The following is a 19,276-nucleotide window of genomic DNA, read 5'->3' on the forward strand; positions in this document are numbered from 1 at the left end:
GAAGAAGAAGAAGAAGAGTTTGGATTTGATATCCCGCCTTTCACTCCCCTTCAGGAGTCTCAAAGCGGATAACAATCTCCTTTCCCTTCCTCCCCCACAACAAACACTCTGTGAGGTGAGTGGGGCTGAGAGACTTCAAAGAAGTCTGACTGGCCCAAGGTCACCCAGCAGCTGAATGTGGAGGAGCGGAGACGCGAACCCGGTTCCCCAAATTATGTGACTACCGCTCTTAACCACTACACCACACTGGCTCTCTAGAACCATATATTCCACCATAGGCTCCTTGGAGAAAAGGGTGGGAGATAAATGCAGTGAAACAAGCAAACAAGCAAGCAAATGTTATATTCACAACAATCCTGTGTGGTAGGTTAGGCTGAGAGAGAGTGACTGACCCCAAACTACCCAGGCAGCTTGCATTGAGAAAATAGAAAGAGTTGGGAGTACTGTTTCCCCGTTCTAGATGTCACATATTAAGGATTTTGACAAACTGGAGCAAGTCCGTGTTAGATATTCATCATAAAATCATAGAATCATAGAGTTGGAAGGTACCATGAGGGTCATCTAGTTTAGCCCTTTGCAATGCAGGAATCTTTTGCGCAACGTGGGGCTCAAACCCACGATCCTGAGATTAATAGTCTCATACTTTACCAATTGACATATTCCTTACACAAACTTGAAAATAAATCTTTACTTGTCAGGTTGGCAGCAGTTGAACAACAAATATTCTCATATATTCTCATATATGAATACAATGCGTTTCTCTTCCCTGAGTCCAAGAGAGGGTTTAGTCCTTTTGTTTTCAAAACTTCTTCATAGCAGTGCGTAAGTTATTTATCCACAACTTGGCTGTCCTCACAAACTCCTGCAGAAAGTGTCTGCTCGAAGTCACCACGCTCCCACATTCTCAAAGAATGAACTAATGGAATAACCAACCAACTGCCAACTGCCACCTCCTTTCCCCAGTAGCATTTATTCTTTGTGAAATACATTTACAATGCAAATACAATACAGCTACTAACAGTCCAGAGGAAGGTAGCCAGGATAATGGCCAACCAGAAAAACCACTAAACAATTGCATCATAAGGTAAACAAGCAAAATTACAACATGAATTACGCACAAGTAATCGTCTTTAGCTAGGATAGAGGTGACTAGCCTTTGGGGGGCCAAGGGTCACATTGACTCATGGTGGACCCTCTGGGAGTTGCACATCAACATGGGTTTTTGAAAGTGCACATTTTTGGGGGGTGGGAAGAAAAAGCTTTTGGAATAACAGACTCGCAACAAGGGATCTGTGGGAATAGACAGTTATTTTAAAGGATAACTTTCGGGAGCCCTTCAGGGACCTCCCAAAATACTTTTAGTATCACAGTGGGGTTACTGTGGGGGCACTCAGGAAAGAAAGAAAAATGGGCAAAGGGCTTGGAGAGCCACAAATATACCTTTTGGCATCACGGGGGGTGGGGCATGTCATTTTTTTCTTAGCTTCATTAGAAAACAACAAATTTGAGGGTGTCTTGGGAACCATAAAAACTTTGGGGGCAAACGTGGGCCATGGCTTAGCCACCCTTGTGCTAGGGCTTCAAAGATGGAGAGATGAATATACCTAATGTTGGTTGCCAACTCATCTTTTCAATATGAATATTAAGGGCTATCACACCTGAAGTAGTTTTGAGCAGGCATCCTGTGATGTACCATTAGAAAATATCTGCAATACCCAAATATAGCAGTTTATCCCATAGACAGAAATGGAGGGGATTCAAAGTGGGGGAAAGAAAGGGCTCCAACTCTTCATTACATGACAGGGAAATGAGAACTTCTTGTAATTGTCTCATGAGTAAGCCTGCGAGTGGTATGTGTCCAGGAAGTAGGCAAAAAGTATTTATTCCTTGTACATATCTCAGAGGCCACTGTGTCTACTTTTATTTCTTACTTCCTGTTTTGTGGAAGATGATGAGAAAGAGAAGGTAATTTTATTCGCCTAGCAAGTATAGCCATCCCGCCCCGCCCCCGCCCCCCCCCCCTCGTTCCCCGGTGTAATGTAACAATACCAGAAAGGGGAATGACATTTCCATTATGACTCAATGGAAACTGTCATGTGGTGAACTCCCTTTGGGGAACCAAACCTTTATGTATACCAACAAGCAAACATGACCCTGCTAGAACAATTATATGTAAACATGCCATTTGTTCAAGGCTGCAATTGAAAATGTTGCTGGCTTTAGCGTGTGTGCTTCCACAAAGTCCTTAGTGAGATGCAGCAACAGGGTCACCTGCCTCTGGCTGTTCCCATACAGGCAGAACTGCTTGGAATTCTCAGCAAGCAGCCACGGCTGACCGGGACATCTATATTTTGACATGACCTTGCACAGTTGGGATCCCTTTCTCCTTCACTATGGAATTTCCTCAGGTGGCCATTCTTATTTCAGGATCTAAACCAGGATGAACAGCAGGCCGCCAGCCAGCTGCTGCTCATTAATTTCTCCTATGGTTGTGTCAGAGTACAAGAGGTGTGTCTGCAATGGCATTAATCCAAAATATGCAGAGGGTGATTCTGCATTCCTTGCATACCCAGGGCTATCGAGGAAGAAATGGGAAATAGGTATCATAGAATTGTAGAGTTGGAAGGGCACCTGAGGATCATCTGGTGCAACCCCCTGCAATTCAGGAATATGCAAGTGGCACGTAAGGGAATCAAACCCGAGAACTTGGCATTTTATTAGAACATGGGGTAACCTAGGGTGTAGGAAGCTGCCATTGTTCCATTTAGTTCAGCCTTGTCTGCAGTAACTGGCAGTGGATTGCCAGGGTTTCAGGCAGATTTTTCCTAGCCTTACCTGGAGACCCCGAGGAATGAACCTGGGACTGTCTACATGCAAAGCATGGGTTCTGCTACTGAGCTATGGCCCTTTATCCTACCATGGGAGGGTTTTTGTACATATTGGCATGCATTACATTTTCATTTTAGCACCGCAGGTACTTTATCCATCCGAAACATACAGTAAGCAAGTAACAACTTCTGTTTAAATGTAAGTCTCGTTCAGGGCAATCTCCACTTCTATTGGTGAGCTGTCTTTTTACTTCCTGCATTTTTCAGCAACGAAGCTTTGAACAGGGATGCTGGTGCATGTGGCACATTCTTTACAGCCTGTATTGTACTGCACACAGCAGACCCACATCTCTTTATACCACTGCTGGTTGCAATCCGGGCTAAACAGGGTTATGCACACAGCCGGAGTCATGGTATAATTCTGGGGCGAAAAGGACACCTGCTTTTGCAAGGTATCTGCTGTGGTTGCTTCTCGTGATGCTGGTTTAGTGCCCCAACTACTGAATTGAAGAGTCTGGCATCTGCATTCATGTGCCATTGAACTTTACTGCCCATTTGCTCAGGATCCAGACTTTGCCTTCTATAGATGGATATAAAGGCTCCTTCCCTGTTCTGGTGCTCCTGCACCACCTCCCACACTATTCAGGTAGGTTCCCTGATCCTCTGGAACTGTGTGAGAGGGCACTAGATGGCCGGTGGAGGCTCCAACGAGAGGAGGGGGTTGGCAAAAGCGCTGGCAAGAGCATCCTGGGAGCAGAACTCTGCTCAGGTGATGCTCAGTGGCAGGAATGAAGTCTGAAACCAACCCCTAGCTTGGCGAGATCCCTTTAGAGCTCTCTGCAATCTCATTTCTGTTTTTAGCACCCTGAATTTGCTTTCACAGGAACTACTGATTAACACACATTGTAACCCAAAAGTTCATTGCACGTTTTACATAAATCCGAAAGGTGATTTGACACTTCCTGAATCTTTTAAATAGCACATCACGCAATTACAGCTGGTTGACAAATAAGTCATTTTAATTTATTAGTTTTATTAAAGACATTTTATACTCAAAAGTTTAAAAGGCTCTTTCCCCCATTGCCCCATTGTTTGGAGGCCTCCATTCTCCTTATTGAAGAAATTCATGGACTCCGAAAATGTTACAATATGTGGAAGTCTGTAATTTTGCTTTTTACTATTTGAAGTTTTAATAAAATCCTTTTATGTGATTTCATATAAGCTATAAAAGGAGGAAAATCTGCTTTGGATTTCTTTTTTATTATTAATGTGGTTTGAGAGTACTTTTTCAATTTGTTGTTGTTGTTGTTGGCATTTTCATTTCCACTCCTTGGCTTTTGTTCCATATTTGAAATTTACCTGGGCACAATGCCTAGTTTTTCAGATACTGTTTACTGTAATTCTTAAGGTGCTAGAGGCTATTGGACATTGATAGGCATTTGAAAGAAAGAAAAATATATAATTGGCTGCATTATGAGGCTGAAAAGGTTTGACTACCCATTTTCCCAGTAGGTTGCATAGAATGTGCTCAAAATAAAATATTCAGAGGAAAGTATGAAACATAATAAAACATTGTACCTGATTTTGTTTTATTTTATAGCTCATGATTGCACTACTTCAACAAGCATCAGGGGATCTTTGGAGGTGCCAGTCCCATCCTATATTTAATCCAGAGACATGCCTGTGTGATTGCCCTCCCATGGTTACTTCAGCATCAGAGTAGCTTCAGTTAATCTTGACCTTGGCAGTTGTGTATTCCAGAAGTTCATAAACGGAACCAAACCAAAACATCCTTACATAATTTTTGGGATGTTCAGAAGGGGTTGGCTTTTACAATTACTTTGGAAGGATCTCCAAAGAAGAATGCCCCCAATGGAAGGTGATGGAATGTTACTCTGTTGATGTTTCATCTGTATGGAAGGTTATACTAAACAGAATGTAATTGAACTGTGTTTAGACAGCGTGTCTTGGCAGAATCATATAAGAAAAAGCAAAGGCTGGCTGAATGCGTGCCAATAAACTACAGTTGAATCATGACAAGATGGTGGTGCTGTGGGCATGTCCTGGTTATGTCCAGGGAGATGGTGTTCAGCCTATTTTATATAATAATAATAATAATAATTTATTATTTGTACTCCGCCCATCTGGCTGGGTTTCCCCAGCCACTCTGGGCGGCTTCCATAGAAATATTTTATATGAGGCTGCACTGCCCTGACATAGCAAGCTAACAGTTTAGAAGTGCTCCTGAATCCTCATTTTAATAATGCACATCAGCCTGAAGAATTCTTTACAGCCCAGCAGCTTGCTTCTATCATTTCCTTGCTTGTTTTGTGTGAATAATGCTATCCATCTCCTTTGCTTTATATATATTTCTTCTGCAGAACCAATACATAATAAGGCTCTGATCAGCTTTGCTAGTATATCCCTTTGTTTTGAAAATGTGAGCAGCGACATTTTGTATTTGTGAAGCATCCTTGAAAACAGACAAGACATTCTGTGGCATCTCAAGGCATTGATTAGCTTTCTGGATTGCAGGAAATGGCATAATATGAAGGCAACATTTCAAAATCCCAACAGAGTCTGTTGGGATTAGGAAAATCTGGCACATGCTCTGAAAGATTCACTTGTTTGACTTGTTTGTTACCATGCCATTAGATCTTCAGTCACTTGAGAGAATGTAGATTTCATGAGCCAGAAGTGTTCAGATCCAGCTGGAGCCTTAGGATTTTAGCAGTTCAAAAATCACTGAAATAATGCAGCAGTTTTGAAGCAAAGAGAGAGCCCATCTAGGCCTCATAAGAAGTAGAAGGCAGTAGACTATTTTAAGGACACAATCTAACAGAAACTGAGCCCTTTATATACCACTGTTTTTCATGGGAGAGTTTTAAACATTTACATGAAGTCCTCATTAAATCAAGAAGTAACTTTCGCTCTTAAGTCAAAGTTAATTGCCATAAATAACTTTTCACTCAATTTGTTCGTAACAAAGTTGGCCTACATTTTTATTATAGTTATCTGACCACAAGTACAACTCATAAAGCTCACAGTATTCTACAAGGACTTCACTTTTTAGGATGAAAAGCAATCCTTTAGAGAAAATGGCATCTCCCATTGCATCTGTTATTCTAGGCCAGACTTTGCCAACCTGGTGCCCTCCAGGTATTCTGGATTAAAACTCCCATAAGCCCCAGCTAGCCAGATGGTTGGGGCTGGTGGGAGCTGTAGTTCCAAACATCCATATCTAGATAAATATATGAGATTATATGTTCTGATGTTGAAGTTTGTGATTTGAATGTATATTTATTTATTAATGACATTTGTGTGCCACCATATAACATAAAAATTTCTGAGCGACTCTCTGTGCTTTTTAATTTTTTAGTGGACTCAGGAGACCATTAATAGTAGCATATATGAGCAGCCTTTGTACAGTGTATTCTACATAGATAAACTCAATAATTCTGAATGGTATATCAGAACAAGCATATGAAGCTACTTTCATGTAGCTGGATATTTGGTCCTTTAACTACCTATGACAACTGGCTGCTGTTTGTCCTTTTGTATGCCATGCGTAACATTATTATTATTATTATTATTATTATTATTATTATTATACACATTAGAGCCGTGGGGCTGAGGTCACCTAATGAGTTTATCGCTCAGGCAGCATTTGAACAGGAGACTTTCCAAAGCTTACACTCATACTCCATACAATTCTGACTGTATCCTCCACAGTCAGGCCCATGTATTCAGAATGCAAAACAAAATCCCTATTATTGTTTATGCTTGGCACTATTAATAGTAACACTCATAACTGCAATTCACAATAAATTACAGCTGTGTACCTAAGGTCCAGGAGCTACTCTCAGATTTAGTGCTCAAAATTACAGAGATTGTTGGTGGTGGTGGATTAATAAACCATGAACCGCAAACAATCTACCACCAATTTTACTCAAACCACACACCTTCAAAAATCAGCGGCTGAGAGAGGGTGCCACAAAATGTATGGGGGGGGAGGGCTCTGTAAATCAGTGCTGGTGCTCCTTCCCCTTGTTTAGAATAACTAGTCAGGGATGCATCTAGGCTATGGGTAGGCAACCTAAGACCCCGGGGCCGGATCTGGCCCAATCGCCTTCTAAATCAGGCCCACGGACGCTCCGGGAATCAGAGTGTTTTTACATGAGTAGAATGTGTCCTTTTATTTAAAATGCATCTCTGGATTATTTGTGGGGCATAGGAATCCGTTCATTTCCCCCCCTTCAAAATATAGTCCAGCCCCCCCACAAGGTCTGAGGAACAGTGGACTGGCCAACTGCTGAAAAAGTTTGCTGACCCCTGATCTAGGCAATTTTGAACTTTGATCTTATGACCACCACCCCACACCCCTTTTCAATAGCAGTATTATGTGGTGTCTCCATGCCATGAGCCAAGTGTGCTGTATTCCTGGCCCTCACCTGCTCATTCCCCTAAATGGGGCCAGATCTATTATGAAACTAATGAAGCTTAAATCTCCAGGGTCCCTAATCCTGGAGGGATGAATAAAGAAGCGACTTTATTCCCGCATGTATATAACATTTCCCTAATTTTCATCTTCCTCATAACTTGAAAACTATAAAGGCATTGGGGGTGGGGGGAATTCACACGTGACTTTTTCATGTGAGCCAACCCAGTGCAGCAATTTTAATCAAAATCTGAAATGTAGTAGTAAAGTTGTTTTTTAAAAATGAAACAAAACACACACGTGGTGCTCTGTCGTGGAGCAACCCCCGTGAAGATGATAACGATGGTTACCCGGGCCTTCTTGCTGGTTGCGAAGAGGCCCCCCTAACAGTTCAAGCTGCAGTCCCCCCCAAAAGCCTCAGGGTCCGCCACTGAGCGGGGCCCAGGCCTTCTGCCCTCAGAACCCCCGCCAAGTGGCACCACCTGTCCACTGGCAGCTTTCCCCCTCGGGCGGAGGTGCTTGTTAGGTATGCGGAGGTGGAGGCCTCCTTAGTTCCTCCTCGAGAGGCGCCACCAAGGAGGAATAGCACCGCGCTGCCCTCCTTGACGCCCAACAAGGCGATGCCCTGAGATTCTGGGTTCGGCGCGGGGGAGGAGGAAGAAGGGCTCCGCCCAGGCGCCCCAGGGGAGTCACCCGGCCCCAGGCGTGGCCAGCACAAGCCAGGTCTCCGCGCGTGGCCACCAGTGGGAAGATCTCTCGCAACAAGGCGCGGGGGAGGTGGGGAAGAGCTCCTTCTGCCGCCGCCGCTCCTCCTCCTCCTGTGCGCCCGCCTGCCCTACCAGAAAGGGAAGGCGTTTATTTCCTCGGCCTTAGAATAAACCCCTCGGGCGCCTCGGCCGCTTTGTAAGGTCTACCTGCCTGCGAACGGAGCGAGCGGCTCCGCGCCTGGCACCACCCCCGGCAAGCAGCCCGGCGAGCGTGGCGCGTCTCGGCACCTGGTAACGAAGCCCTCTCCTCTCGCCCGCCCGCCCGCCACAATCCCCGCCTCCACCGGGAAAGGCAACGCGCGCGCCTCGGCGGAGTTGCGGATCGCGTCCTCTCGCGGCGGGCGCCTGCTTGGATCCGAATCTGCTCCTTGCTCGCTGCTGCCGCTCCGCAACACAGGCTTATTTAGAAAGCGGGTCTCCCCGTTGCCTTTCCTGAAGCCCTAAAACACACAAGCAGAGGGGGGAAGGTTGCTTGCTTTTCAAATGCAGTAACCCGGTGGCTTTAATACCCGGGTTGTTTGGAGGCAGATCTTGCGGAAAGGAATAGGCAGGAAGGACCCCAGGTATTTTCCAACCGGGGTCGCAGCAGTAAAGACATCTCTCTCCTCCCCCTTCCATCTCTTCCCTTGACCTCGTATTGGCAGCAAAGTTTGAAAGCAACCTGCAGCCGGCCCCGCCTGGGAACTTTCAGTTTAACCGGTCCATGGCTGAATGTTCAAGGTGCCTTTGATGTTTGTGTACGAGCGAGTTGCGAGTAGAGAGAGAGAGCAGCTTCTGGGAAGCGGACTGTTGCTTGCTTGCTTGCTTGCTTCCTCCCCCCACCCCGGCTACACTTTATCACCCACCTTCTTCCTCCCACCAGCCCACACGCGCGATTTGCTTAAGAAGAACGGCGCGGGGTGGGGGAGTGTTGAAATTAGCAAGAAGTGGTAAATTGATTAAGACCAGTTTCCTCCTGCGAGAGAGCGCGCGCGAGAGCACTTGCAAAGAGGAGCGCGGGAGGGGGAAGAGCTAGAGCGAGAACCGATCGCAGGCAGCCCAGCCCCTGTAGAGCACAGGAGCTTGCAAAGGAGGGGTGGGAAGTGAGCATTGCTGCTGGTAGCGGCTCAGTTAGCTGCCGTTCGCAACGGTGAAGAATTGATCCAGCCACTAGCGGGGTGCTGGGTGTTAGGCGGGGTGTTCCTGCGGCTCCTCGGCGACGTGCAAAGCGCTCTCCTTGATTGCATTTGACTTGCAATGCCGGCAAACCGTGCACAGGATGAAATCAGGTTTGTTACGACGTTCTGTCTGGGGTTTTCTTTTACCCTCCCTTCCCTCACATGTCAGAAAGGATCATAGCAACAAGGCAGTGTCAGTCACCTCATTACAGTGTCTCTTGTGCCGTTCTTTGGAGATATGTGTGTTGTTTTTTTTAAAAAAGAGAGATGATGAATCTTTTATGCAGCTGGCTTCTTGTATCCATACAGGAGCTTCACAATTTGCACTTGATTGCAGCTAAAATCTTTTTTGTGTGTGTAAGATCCGCTTCCCTAAACTGATGGAAAATAAACACAGATGGGAGATGAGGAGTGGGGGGGGGGGGACTACAAGCCATAATGAGGCAGTGTGGTTGGGTGCTCTTTCTCCTTTCTACCCTTTGAGCATTTTCTTCCTGCAAAAAGAAAATGTGATCCTTCAATCTGCAGAGCAGTTGCATGGAGCAGAAGAAATCCAGCCTAGGTTTGTGCATCTTTGGAAAGTGGAAGAGGTTTACTTGGATAGTGCAAGTTGATCTGTGGATTACTCTCTTCCCTGTATGCACGGATTCCTTTGCATGCCGACTCTTTCCAGCAATTATGCTTAAAAGTGTGTATTTCCTCTTTCCACACCTTGTAGGTCACTCTTCTAGAATGCCAGAGGAAAGTTCCCCACGGAAGACTCCCCAGAATGTCCCATATCGGGACCTTCCTCATCTGGTCAACGCTGATGGGCAGTACCTTTTCTGCAGATACTGGAAGCCATCCACCCCACCAAGGTGAGCACTGCAAAGGGGAGCATTTCTTGTGTGTAAATAAATAAGACACCTTTCATTCAGCTTCACTCCTGTTTGTTCTTGCTGTACAGAGAGTAGCACAAAGAATGTGTTCTTTGTCAAACAGATCCTTGCCCCAAGCAACTTCACTTTAAAGGCTGTAACACCCTTGATCCTTCAGTATTTGTGATGGAGTAATGTTGCATGTTGAAATATTGCACTAATATAACGATTGGTAAGCCCATCTTGAGTAAGGCATTGCATGCTGTTGCGGTAAGAGAGGAGCTGTCTATTAATCATTCATCCTCCTACTCATTAGAATAGGCCTTAAAAGCAACTCACATGAGTAAGGCTTGGAAGATTGGGACAGTTCTGTTTCTTAACCCAGTGAAACCAAATGCCGTGAGAAAAATCAACATGTAAATAAATATGTTAATCAAACACTGTTGCGTTTCAGAGCTGTGTGAAGCTTCAGGTTGCACAGTCCTTACCATTATTTTAGGGCAAGTAAGTAAAAACTTCAGAGCCAAGTTAAAATGGTTATACATCTCAGTTCAATGGCAAGGGTGCCCACATGTTGCATGATTATTTACTTTTCCTAATAGTAGCTGTGTACTGAGATGACTCTTTAGCTTGGCCATAGGGTTCTACTGGATTTTCCTCATTTTTTGTTATTTCTGTCCTTTTTCTCTACTGAAGCTGGCTTGTTGAATATAAATGCCAGCTCTAGCAATGGAGGAGAGTTACATATAGAAGAGTGAAACTATTGTTCTGCTCTTTGTCTTTTCTGCAGGCGAACAGGATAAGCTCTGTTTATTTTTACATTGCAAGGCAAGAAATCTTATTTGGAAAATGGTTACCCAAGGAACAGTAGGGAATTCAGCTTTCCTGTTTCGGTGGATTCTGTAGCTACCCAACTACAGTAGTTAAGCTTTACATGATGCGACACCTGGCTGAAGACAGGAACATAAAACTTCCATTATTGTGTGAGAGCAATGATCCATTCTAGACTATGAACTTGTCTCCAGCAGCACTTCTAGAAAGAGCAGCAATGGGGCAAGCACAAAGTAATTGATCTAGGTGATCTTTCCCATTAGCTTTTGAAGCTATGAAGATCATTGGCTAGTGTTTTCCTGTGAGCCTAAGAGAGAGAGGTTACAAGGCTCAGTGTCTGACTGTGGAAGTTTTATGTTCCTCCTGCCTTCAGTTATTTAGCATATAAAACTTGTGAACTGCTGAAGTTTGGGGATACTAAAGCAGTTCTTTGAATAAAAAGGACTCCTGATTCTTCTTATAAGCTGCTGTCTTTAGCGCATTGTGTCCCATATCATTCATGAAAAGCTTCCATTAGCGTAATTTTGTCATCATTCAAGGCCTACCTTAAGCTTTCAACCTTTCACCTAGAAACAAAACCTGTAGAGTCCTTGTGCTTTGTTGTTTACAGCATGCAGAAGCCATCCTCCGAAATGGTACTTCTGTATCATTTCAAATGAATTGCTTCAGCAGCTTGCACCTGGGTTTGTTTTGTTTTCGTTTTTGCAACTTGTAAGTCAAGGATGTGTTCATTTTAGAGGCTCTATCCTAAGAGTCCTCCCAGGGTCAGTGGACAAACCTTACAAGATTTGGAGTTGTCTGTAATGCATCTACCTTGGCCAGACTTTAACTACATGATCCATGTGGCAGCTCTGCCAAACCTGAGGGTAACTTACTGGCACTGCTTGCCACAGGAGTTCTGGCATCATCCTTAAAGATTTCCTCTACTGAACAAATTCAGAATCAAAACAAGCTGCTTCTGTGAAACCAGCCTGTCACGTATTATAATGCTAATTAATCATTAACTGCCCACAGTGTTCTTCAGTGAGTTGCAGAATTGCGTTCCCCTTTCATGTTTAATTTCTTAGCAAATTAGTGGTGCTCACATGAGTCTTTGATCAAGAAATGAAAGGATGGCAAAGCAGTGAAAGTTAGAACTTGGCATTTCGTTCCTCCTGGTAGCTTGGTGTCTGCACACACCAAGTGGTTAATTGAGAGCAAGATTGCCCTAGTTTTGTGACAACAAAGTAAACAGGATCAGGGCTGCTCACTTACAAGTGGCTCTTAAGTGTGTGGAGCCGTTTATTTTTAGCCTCTGATGTATTGTGAGTTATGTGTGAGAGAGGGGGAAATTGTGGGTTGCTGAATAATAATTTATCAGCTGCATCCGACATTCATGGGACAATCTTGAAATACTAGGATACTTGGAGAAAACTCATTCCTGGACACTTTCCAAAGCATCCTTTAATTCCCTGCTTCTTCTTTAGAAGCACCACGGCTTTTGTCTAATTATTAATGATAAACTATAATAATACTGAGGAAGACAGTTATATTTTGTGACTCTTTTTTGTTTTGTTTTGTTTTACCTTGATCCTGTTGAGTATAGGGTTGGACTAAGTGTTCATAAGAAAAAACTCTAGAACTTGCTAGGTAGGTTTCAGGCATTTTTCTGTGACATAGCAACTTTTGAATCTTTAAAGCGGCAATTGCTTCACACATACATATCCCCTTGTGAATATAAAAAGAGAAAGCCACCACATGTAAACTTCCCCAACTTGACACACATGCATAGAAACATTAAGTCTCATGAAGTTTAGGATAGAATTCCATGTAGTGTTACGGCAAGTGTTCCATTGGTGCAAGGATTTTGCACGCTCTCCCTCTTTCCCCTCTTGCCTTCCTCAAATCTTCTTCTGGGGGTTCCCCAAACCTCTGGAGCAAAGGGAAGAAAGGAGAGGAAGGGAAGTGATACACTGGTGCAAGTGAATAATGTCTGAATCTGTGTGGAATTGTGTTTCAATCCAGTTGGTCCACATGCCTGTGGCCTGTCTTGAGTGAAATGCTGACTTACCTGTATCTCCCCATCTCCCACTATATTCAGTATACAAACCCAGGAGCCAACAATCACAGTGAAAAATACAATTTTGCTTTGAAGGTGGTGATCACCAGGCTGTAAGGTAGACTAGAAGTTTTCACTTCGGATGTGGGGTGGTTTTTTGCTTTCACTGCTCAGGTATCTCAACAGGGCGATGCAGATGTGTCTTTCCAATTGCAGAAGCTGTTCAACTTGTTGAACTTGATCTGTGGGAAAATATGTCAAAATCCATTTGAAATGTTATGTTGCAGTCTGCTTGGTGTGTAATCTGGGTTGGGTTAATTTAGTCTTGTTTCATTTCTAATAATGAGAGAAACACTGTTTGTTTTAATTAAAGCAGCACACAAATCGCTCGCAGGAAAGTAGGTACAATTACCCAATATAATTGAAGCTATAGCTACACAGTGAAAGAACAAGTTCGAGGTAGTTCAGCATTGTTTGGAAGTTCAGGTAATCATTAATGCAGGAAAATTGTAAACTCTTCCTAGGGGCGGCTGGGTTGAGGGGAGAAAAAGCACATTCCCCTACTATAGGTTTTCAATATTAGTTAAGCCAAGTCTTTCCAATAAAGGCTAGAAAACCCCTGCTTGCCACATGTAGAGAATATACACCTCACATTACAATAAAATACCCTCTGCTCCCCTCCCTCGTTCATCTTGTTGCATTTGGTTTTCTGGTCTTCCAGAAAATCAGTCAAATCAGTTAAACACTTCATAAATAGCTACATTTTTTGGTGACTGTTTATGACTGCATAAACCATCTGAGTCTCCTGAGTTAAAAATTATGCTTACTTTTTTTTGAGAATATGGGCCAGCCACTTTTTTTTTGTTTTTTTTTAATGTCTTTGGAAATGGTTTTCCCTTTGAACACAAGCACACACCATTTAAGGTAGAGGCCTGCTCTGGGCCTTTGGCTCTTAGCTTCAGGTGTAGTAGTAGAGCAACTGAGCAACTTTCAACTTCTTCTGTCAAACATGGAAACCAACCAGCAGGCATTGGGGAGAATCATTGTGTAAGGGCTCATTTGGTCATTCTAAAGAAGCAAAGGCCAATATCTTTTTTTGTCCTAAGCTTTTGAAGGATTGTACTTGACAGCTATTGATATTTGGAAGCATTCCCTTTTTTGCCATTATTTCCATTGTTTACTTGTTCACCCTGAACCCTTAATTCTTCTAAGTGGGTTAGGCTTCTTTTACTATTTATTATTGCCTATTCAAGTTTCTAGCCCCTAAGTGTTAGTTATGTAGGTTTAGGGAGAGCACTGTTTAATCCTCCTGTGTTGTGATGTTGCTGTCTTACACTGTTTTGCTTGCTGAGTAATAAGAATAATAATTTCATTATTTATATGCCAACACTAGGTTGCCCCAGCCTCTCTGGGTGGCTCCCAACAAAATATTAAAAACACAAGAAAACATCAAATTGATATACAGCATTTTATTGTACGTGTGTGTGTGTGTTTCATAGAATCATTTGTTTGCGTTTGCATATGTGTTTAAATTCTTTGGGAGACACTTTGGTTTAAAAAGCAGTATATAAATTAATGGTAATAACAACATAATCATTCCGTACTCGGAGAAGGAGGAGTGTGCTATTGATACTTTGAAGGCCGTGCATTGCACTTAGGGCAGTGCCTGAACTCACCTGGTGAATTGTCCATCAAGAGAGCCTACCCCTTTCTTATGTAACTTGCTTATGTTATTAGAGAAAGGGGTCTTTTTAAACATACAATCTTTGAATAAACTACTGTCTGCCTGACGTCTCTGCAGGTAAAGGAGCAATTTCTGGTTCACCTACAAATCTCTTGTAAAGATAACTATCTTTCCTTCAGACCTAAAGCCAGGGGTGGTGGCAGCATTTAGGAGAGTAGGATTGGCTCCTGGCCCAACACGTCCCAATGAGTTCAATGGGACTTGCTCCCTATTAAGTGTAGATAGGGTTGCTATCCGAGTGTCCCTTGTCTCCTACCATCTATTAATTGAAGATGAGATAATGATGCTTGTGTTGGATCAATGCCAGTGTTAGTGAAGCCTTGAAAGTAGGGGGATACAAAAGGTTTTTAGCATCTGGAAAGACCAAGGTGTTTACGAATGCTGTTATTTATTATTCAGTCCAGCTAGATTGCTTCCTAATGTGTTTAATCTGAAATAGTATACTATGTAAATTGTTGTGTTAGGCCTGCTGAAGATATTGCAGAGAAGTAGTTATGTGTTTTAGGAGTAGTACATAATTGCAGGCAGGAGGAGACTTAGCACTGGCAAATCAGCACCCCATCCCATCTATATCTCAGTGTCATGAGTAGCTTTCAGTCTTTCTTCTTTCCCAGGGAGTCATCTTATCTATTCAGTTCCTCTTAGTGTTACTGCATTCCTCTGCACCATGGCGACTGCCTTGTTAATTTTCAGTGGGACACCCTTTATGATTTTTTTTCTCGACTCAATGATGGAAAAAACCCAGCTTCAAAATAAGAAGATATTTTTTAAAAAATACAGAAGTCCTGCTTCGCATCTCGCTGTTGATGCTCAAACAGGCCTCATTAGTGCGATAATTTTTTTCCAGTTGCCACAAGAATGCTCCATAAAAACAAATCTGTCTTTGTTTTGCAGTGGGAAAACCCATGAAAGAAGGCAAACAAGCTGGTTCATGAATCATGGTTAATGACACCATGAAGATGACTTGGAACACAGGTCTCTAGCATGACAGACACTGGGAGGTGGGGGAATCCTTGCAGGCAGTCTCTACTTACGGATGCTTCTGCAGCGGCTGTCTTCATGATCACAGAAATCCCCCCATGACCAAACAGTCAGTCATATTATAATTGTTTTGTCTAGAACCACGTTCAGATGGTAGCAGTTTCATTTTTAAAATTATCTTCCCCATCTCCCCCCCAAAATGCCCCTGCAGACGGCATTATGTAATGATATGGCATCATTCACATTGGGCCCTTGTAAGGAAGAAAATAATGCTAATGAGTTGCTGACTGAAGCAGTGGCAATTTTGTTGTTGTTGTTAAGGAAAGAATAGAAAAGTGATACTAGACTAGAATCTTCTTCCTCCTTCTTTTCTAATGCTAACCAACCACCACCACCTAATAATAATAATAATAATAATAGCAGAAGGCACTTGCGTGGTCAGTTCACATCAAGTCCAAAGAAATGAGAGATTCCATGCAGTATATATATCCTCCAGGCACCCTCTCCCCCCTTCCCCAGGAATCCAGCCACGTAAGCTTATACATGTAAGTTGACATCACAGATGTTCCTGCTCCTGGTGGAGATGCCGGGGATAATAATAATAGTCAAATTTCTATACCACCCTTCGCCTGAGGATCACAGAGCAGTTTACAATAATAAACAACAACAGCAAAGCTGCTTATGCAAGCTGCTGCCATTCAGTGTAGACAGTACTGAGCTGGCTGGACCAATGGACTGACTCAGTACAAGGCAGCGTCCTAGGTTCCTAATGGAAAACTGGTTAGAAACAAACAAAGATGCAGCCCTTTTTTGCTGTACCTTCCACTCTGCAAGAATGCCAAACAAGCATCTGGTGGAAATTTTGACCTGGTGCCAGCTTATTTGCTTTATTCGTTTATTATTTGCTTGCAGTATTTATAGGTTGCCCTGTAACAAAGCTGTCACAGTGGCTAGCAAGAAATAAAACATTTTAAAATTAATCAGCAATGAAACTGGTGTAAAGCTTGGCCCTCCCCACCCTATATGCCAGGTATTCGTTACAATAAAATAAAACTAAAGGCTTGCAGAACATCATGCTTAGTGTGGCCCTTAGATTTGTGTCCCCATGGAGAACGCTGGCAAAGGGACCTCATACAAGTGGAGGGACAAAGGGCTGGGAACAGGTCCGACTTTCTCCTGCCTTTTCTGAATCCACCCACTGTGAGTGTTTGTAGTTCTCAGCTTGTCTCTTTACTAATAAGGAAAGCAGCAATCCTTTGTGGGCACAGTGTTACAGGGGTTGAACAGGGAAGATGGAGGTGACTATATATAGTGTAGATTTTCAGACGCACATATCTTTTCCTTTTTTTAAAGGGCCAAATCCCAAATAAAAGATACAAGCTAGCCGCTGATTTCCCAGCAAGGGGAAAACGAACAGCCCACATACAGAAAGAGCTGAACTTCAGTAAATTTTCCTCTAGGAAGGTTTTCTGCCAGGTGACTCTAAATGTTACTTCCACTTTTCAGCTGGAAATTACTGCATGATGATACTGATCAAGTAATGGAAGGAAATGTACCACATTTTAAGTATAGGCCAAGAGCTCACTCTTGCTTTGGGTTTGTCCTAATACTTGTAGTAAATCCATTTGTAGAAAGATTTTGCACTCTGTTAATGCGTATAGATGGTGACGGCCAGATAAAGAGAAGGTGCCAGATGAAAACAAATTGCATGGTTTAAAGATAAGAATGATTAGTAACCTCTTTTAAAGAAAGTCCCTGATCTAGCGAAATACAGAGGTGAGTACTATATATATCTTAAGTCCCCCCCCCCCCCCGGGTTAGGAGGCTCCAAGGGTACAAAATATGGTCCTTTCTAAAAATGGAGAGCAAATGTAATTTTCTGGTCTGTCAGTGCTTTTAGCCAGTTTGTGGGCTGCAAGGGAATATTTTAATAACGTTTCCTCCATTGTTATTCAGTGCAAGGTTTTAGACTTGTCTGTCAAACATGCGCAGAGACATAGTTTCTTTGTTGTGCCAGGCCAGAGGGAGAAAAAGGTATTGGGGAAGCGGTAAGTAATTAAACTTTAGAGAGATCAGTATCTCACTGACCTAGTGGTACATATGGAATAGTTAAACTTCAAATTAAGAATTCTGCTTCATGCTGTCCATTTATAAACAATAGATGACAGGTCAGCATCAAATTTAGTAGGGCCATGCACTCTGGCGAGACAGTCTGTGGGCACGTAGGGTCTCAGCCTGCGTACCAGGTGGAGCTGATAAACAGGAGCCCTGGACACAGATTTGACCTGTGCCTCCATGGACAGCTGTGAGTCCAGAATGACTCCCAGGCTGCGCACCTGGTCCTTCAGGGGCACAGTTACTCCATTCAGGACCAGGGAGTCCTCCCCACCCGCCCGCCTCCTGTCCCCCAAAAACAGTACTTCTGTCTTGTCAGGATTCAACCTCAGTCTGTTAGCCGCCATCCATCCTCCAACCGCCTCCAGACACTCACACAGGACCTTCACTGGTTCTGATTTGAAAGAGAGGTAGAGCTGGGTATCATCCGCATACTGATGAACACCCAGCCCAAACCCCCTGATGATCTCTCCCAGCGGCTGCCTTTAGATGTTGAAAAGCATGGGGGAGAGGACAGAACCCTGAGGCACCCCACAAGTGAGAGCCCAGGGGTCTGAACGCTCATCCCCCCCCCCACTTTCTGAACACGGCCCAGGAGGAAGGAGCGGAACCACTGTATAACAGTGCCCCCAGCTCCCAGCCCCTCTAGAAGGTCCAGAAGGATGTTATGGTCGATGGTGTCAAAAGCCACTGAGATCTAGCAGAATTAGGAAACAGCTCTCACCTTTGTCCTTAGCCCGCCAGAGATCATCGACCAGTGCGACCAAGGCAGTTTCAGTCCCATGATGAGGCCTGAATCCCAACTGGAAGGGATCCAAATGGTCCGCTTCTTCCAGGCGTGCCTGGAGTTGTTCAGCAACCACTCGCTCAATCACCTTGCCCAAGAATGGAAGATTCAAGACTGGGCGATAGTTGGCCATATTGGCAGCATCTTAAGATGGTTTTTTTAAGAAGCGGTTTGATAACCGCCTCTTTCAGTGGATCTGGGAAGGTTTCCTCACAGAGAGAAGCATTCACCACCCCACGAAGCCCATCGCCCAGCCCTTCCCGGCTAGCTTTTATAAGCCAGGATGGGCAAGGATCAAGGAGACAGGTGGTTGGTTTCACTTGTCCAAGCAGCCTGTCCACATCCAGGGAGGTAACAGATTGGAATTGATCCCACACAACTTGACTAGACAGGACTCTAGCACTCTTCCGCCCCTGTCCTGCTCCCATGGTGAAGTCTACCTCTTCCCAAATCTGAGCGGCTTTATCTGCAAAAAACTTTGCAAAATCATTGCAGGAGATCATGTGGCCCATACATCAATCCTTAAAAACTTCCTGTCAGGGAACTGCCATCGGAAGGAAGGGAAGTGAAAGGGCTCACACAGGTTGGGAGAGACTCAGCAGCTGAAGAGGGAACCAGTAGGGGGAGAGGAGCTGAGCTGAGGGAAAGTGAGCTGGAGGGATGGCTCAGAGACACTTCCAGCGAAAACAGTGGGGAGGTTTCAGGACCTCCTGTAGGGACACCCACTCCTCGC

General features: G+C 44.0%; 1 protein-coding gene across 10 annotated transcripts in view; it reads left to right on the forward strand.

The window, feature by feature from the left end:
• Positions 1–961: 961 nt before the first annotated feature.
• MGLL (monoglyceride lipase) overlaps positions 962–19,276 on the forward strand; it is a 90,852-nt gene continuing 72,537 nt past the window's right edge. The window contains exons 1-2 of one of the 10 annotated variants that reach the window (XM_080996966.1): positions 962–1,084; positions 9,909–10,047. In XM_080996966.1, the coding sequence (XP_080853092.1) occupies positions 9,960–10,047 (88 nt within the window). In that variant the 5' untranslated portion in view covers positions 962–1,084; positions 9,909–9,959. The other 9 variants (XM_080996962.1, XM_080996965.1, XM_080996960.1 and 6 more) reach the window with 9 other exon arrangements.

The sequence above is a fragment of the Podarcis pityusensis genome (genome assembly GCF_964106645.2).
Source record: "Podarcis pityusensis genome assembly, chromosome: 2".
NCBI lineage: Eukaryota > Metazoa > Chordata > Lepidosauria > Squamata > Lacertidae > Podarcis > Podarcis pityusensis.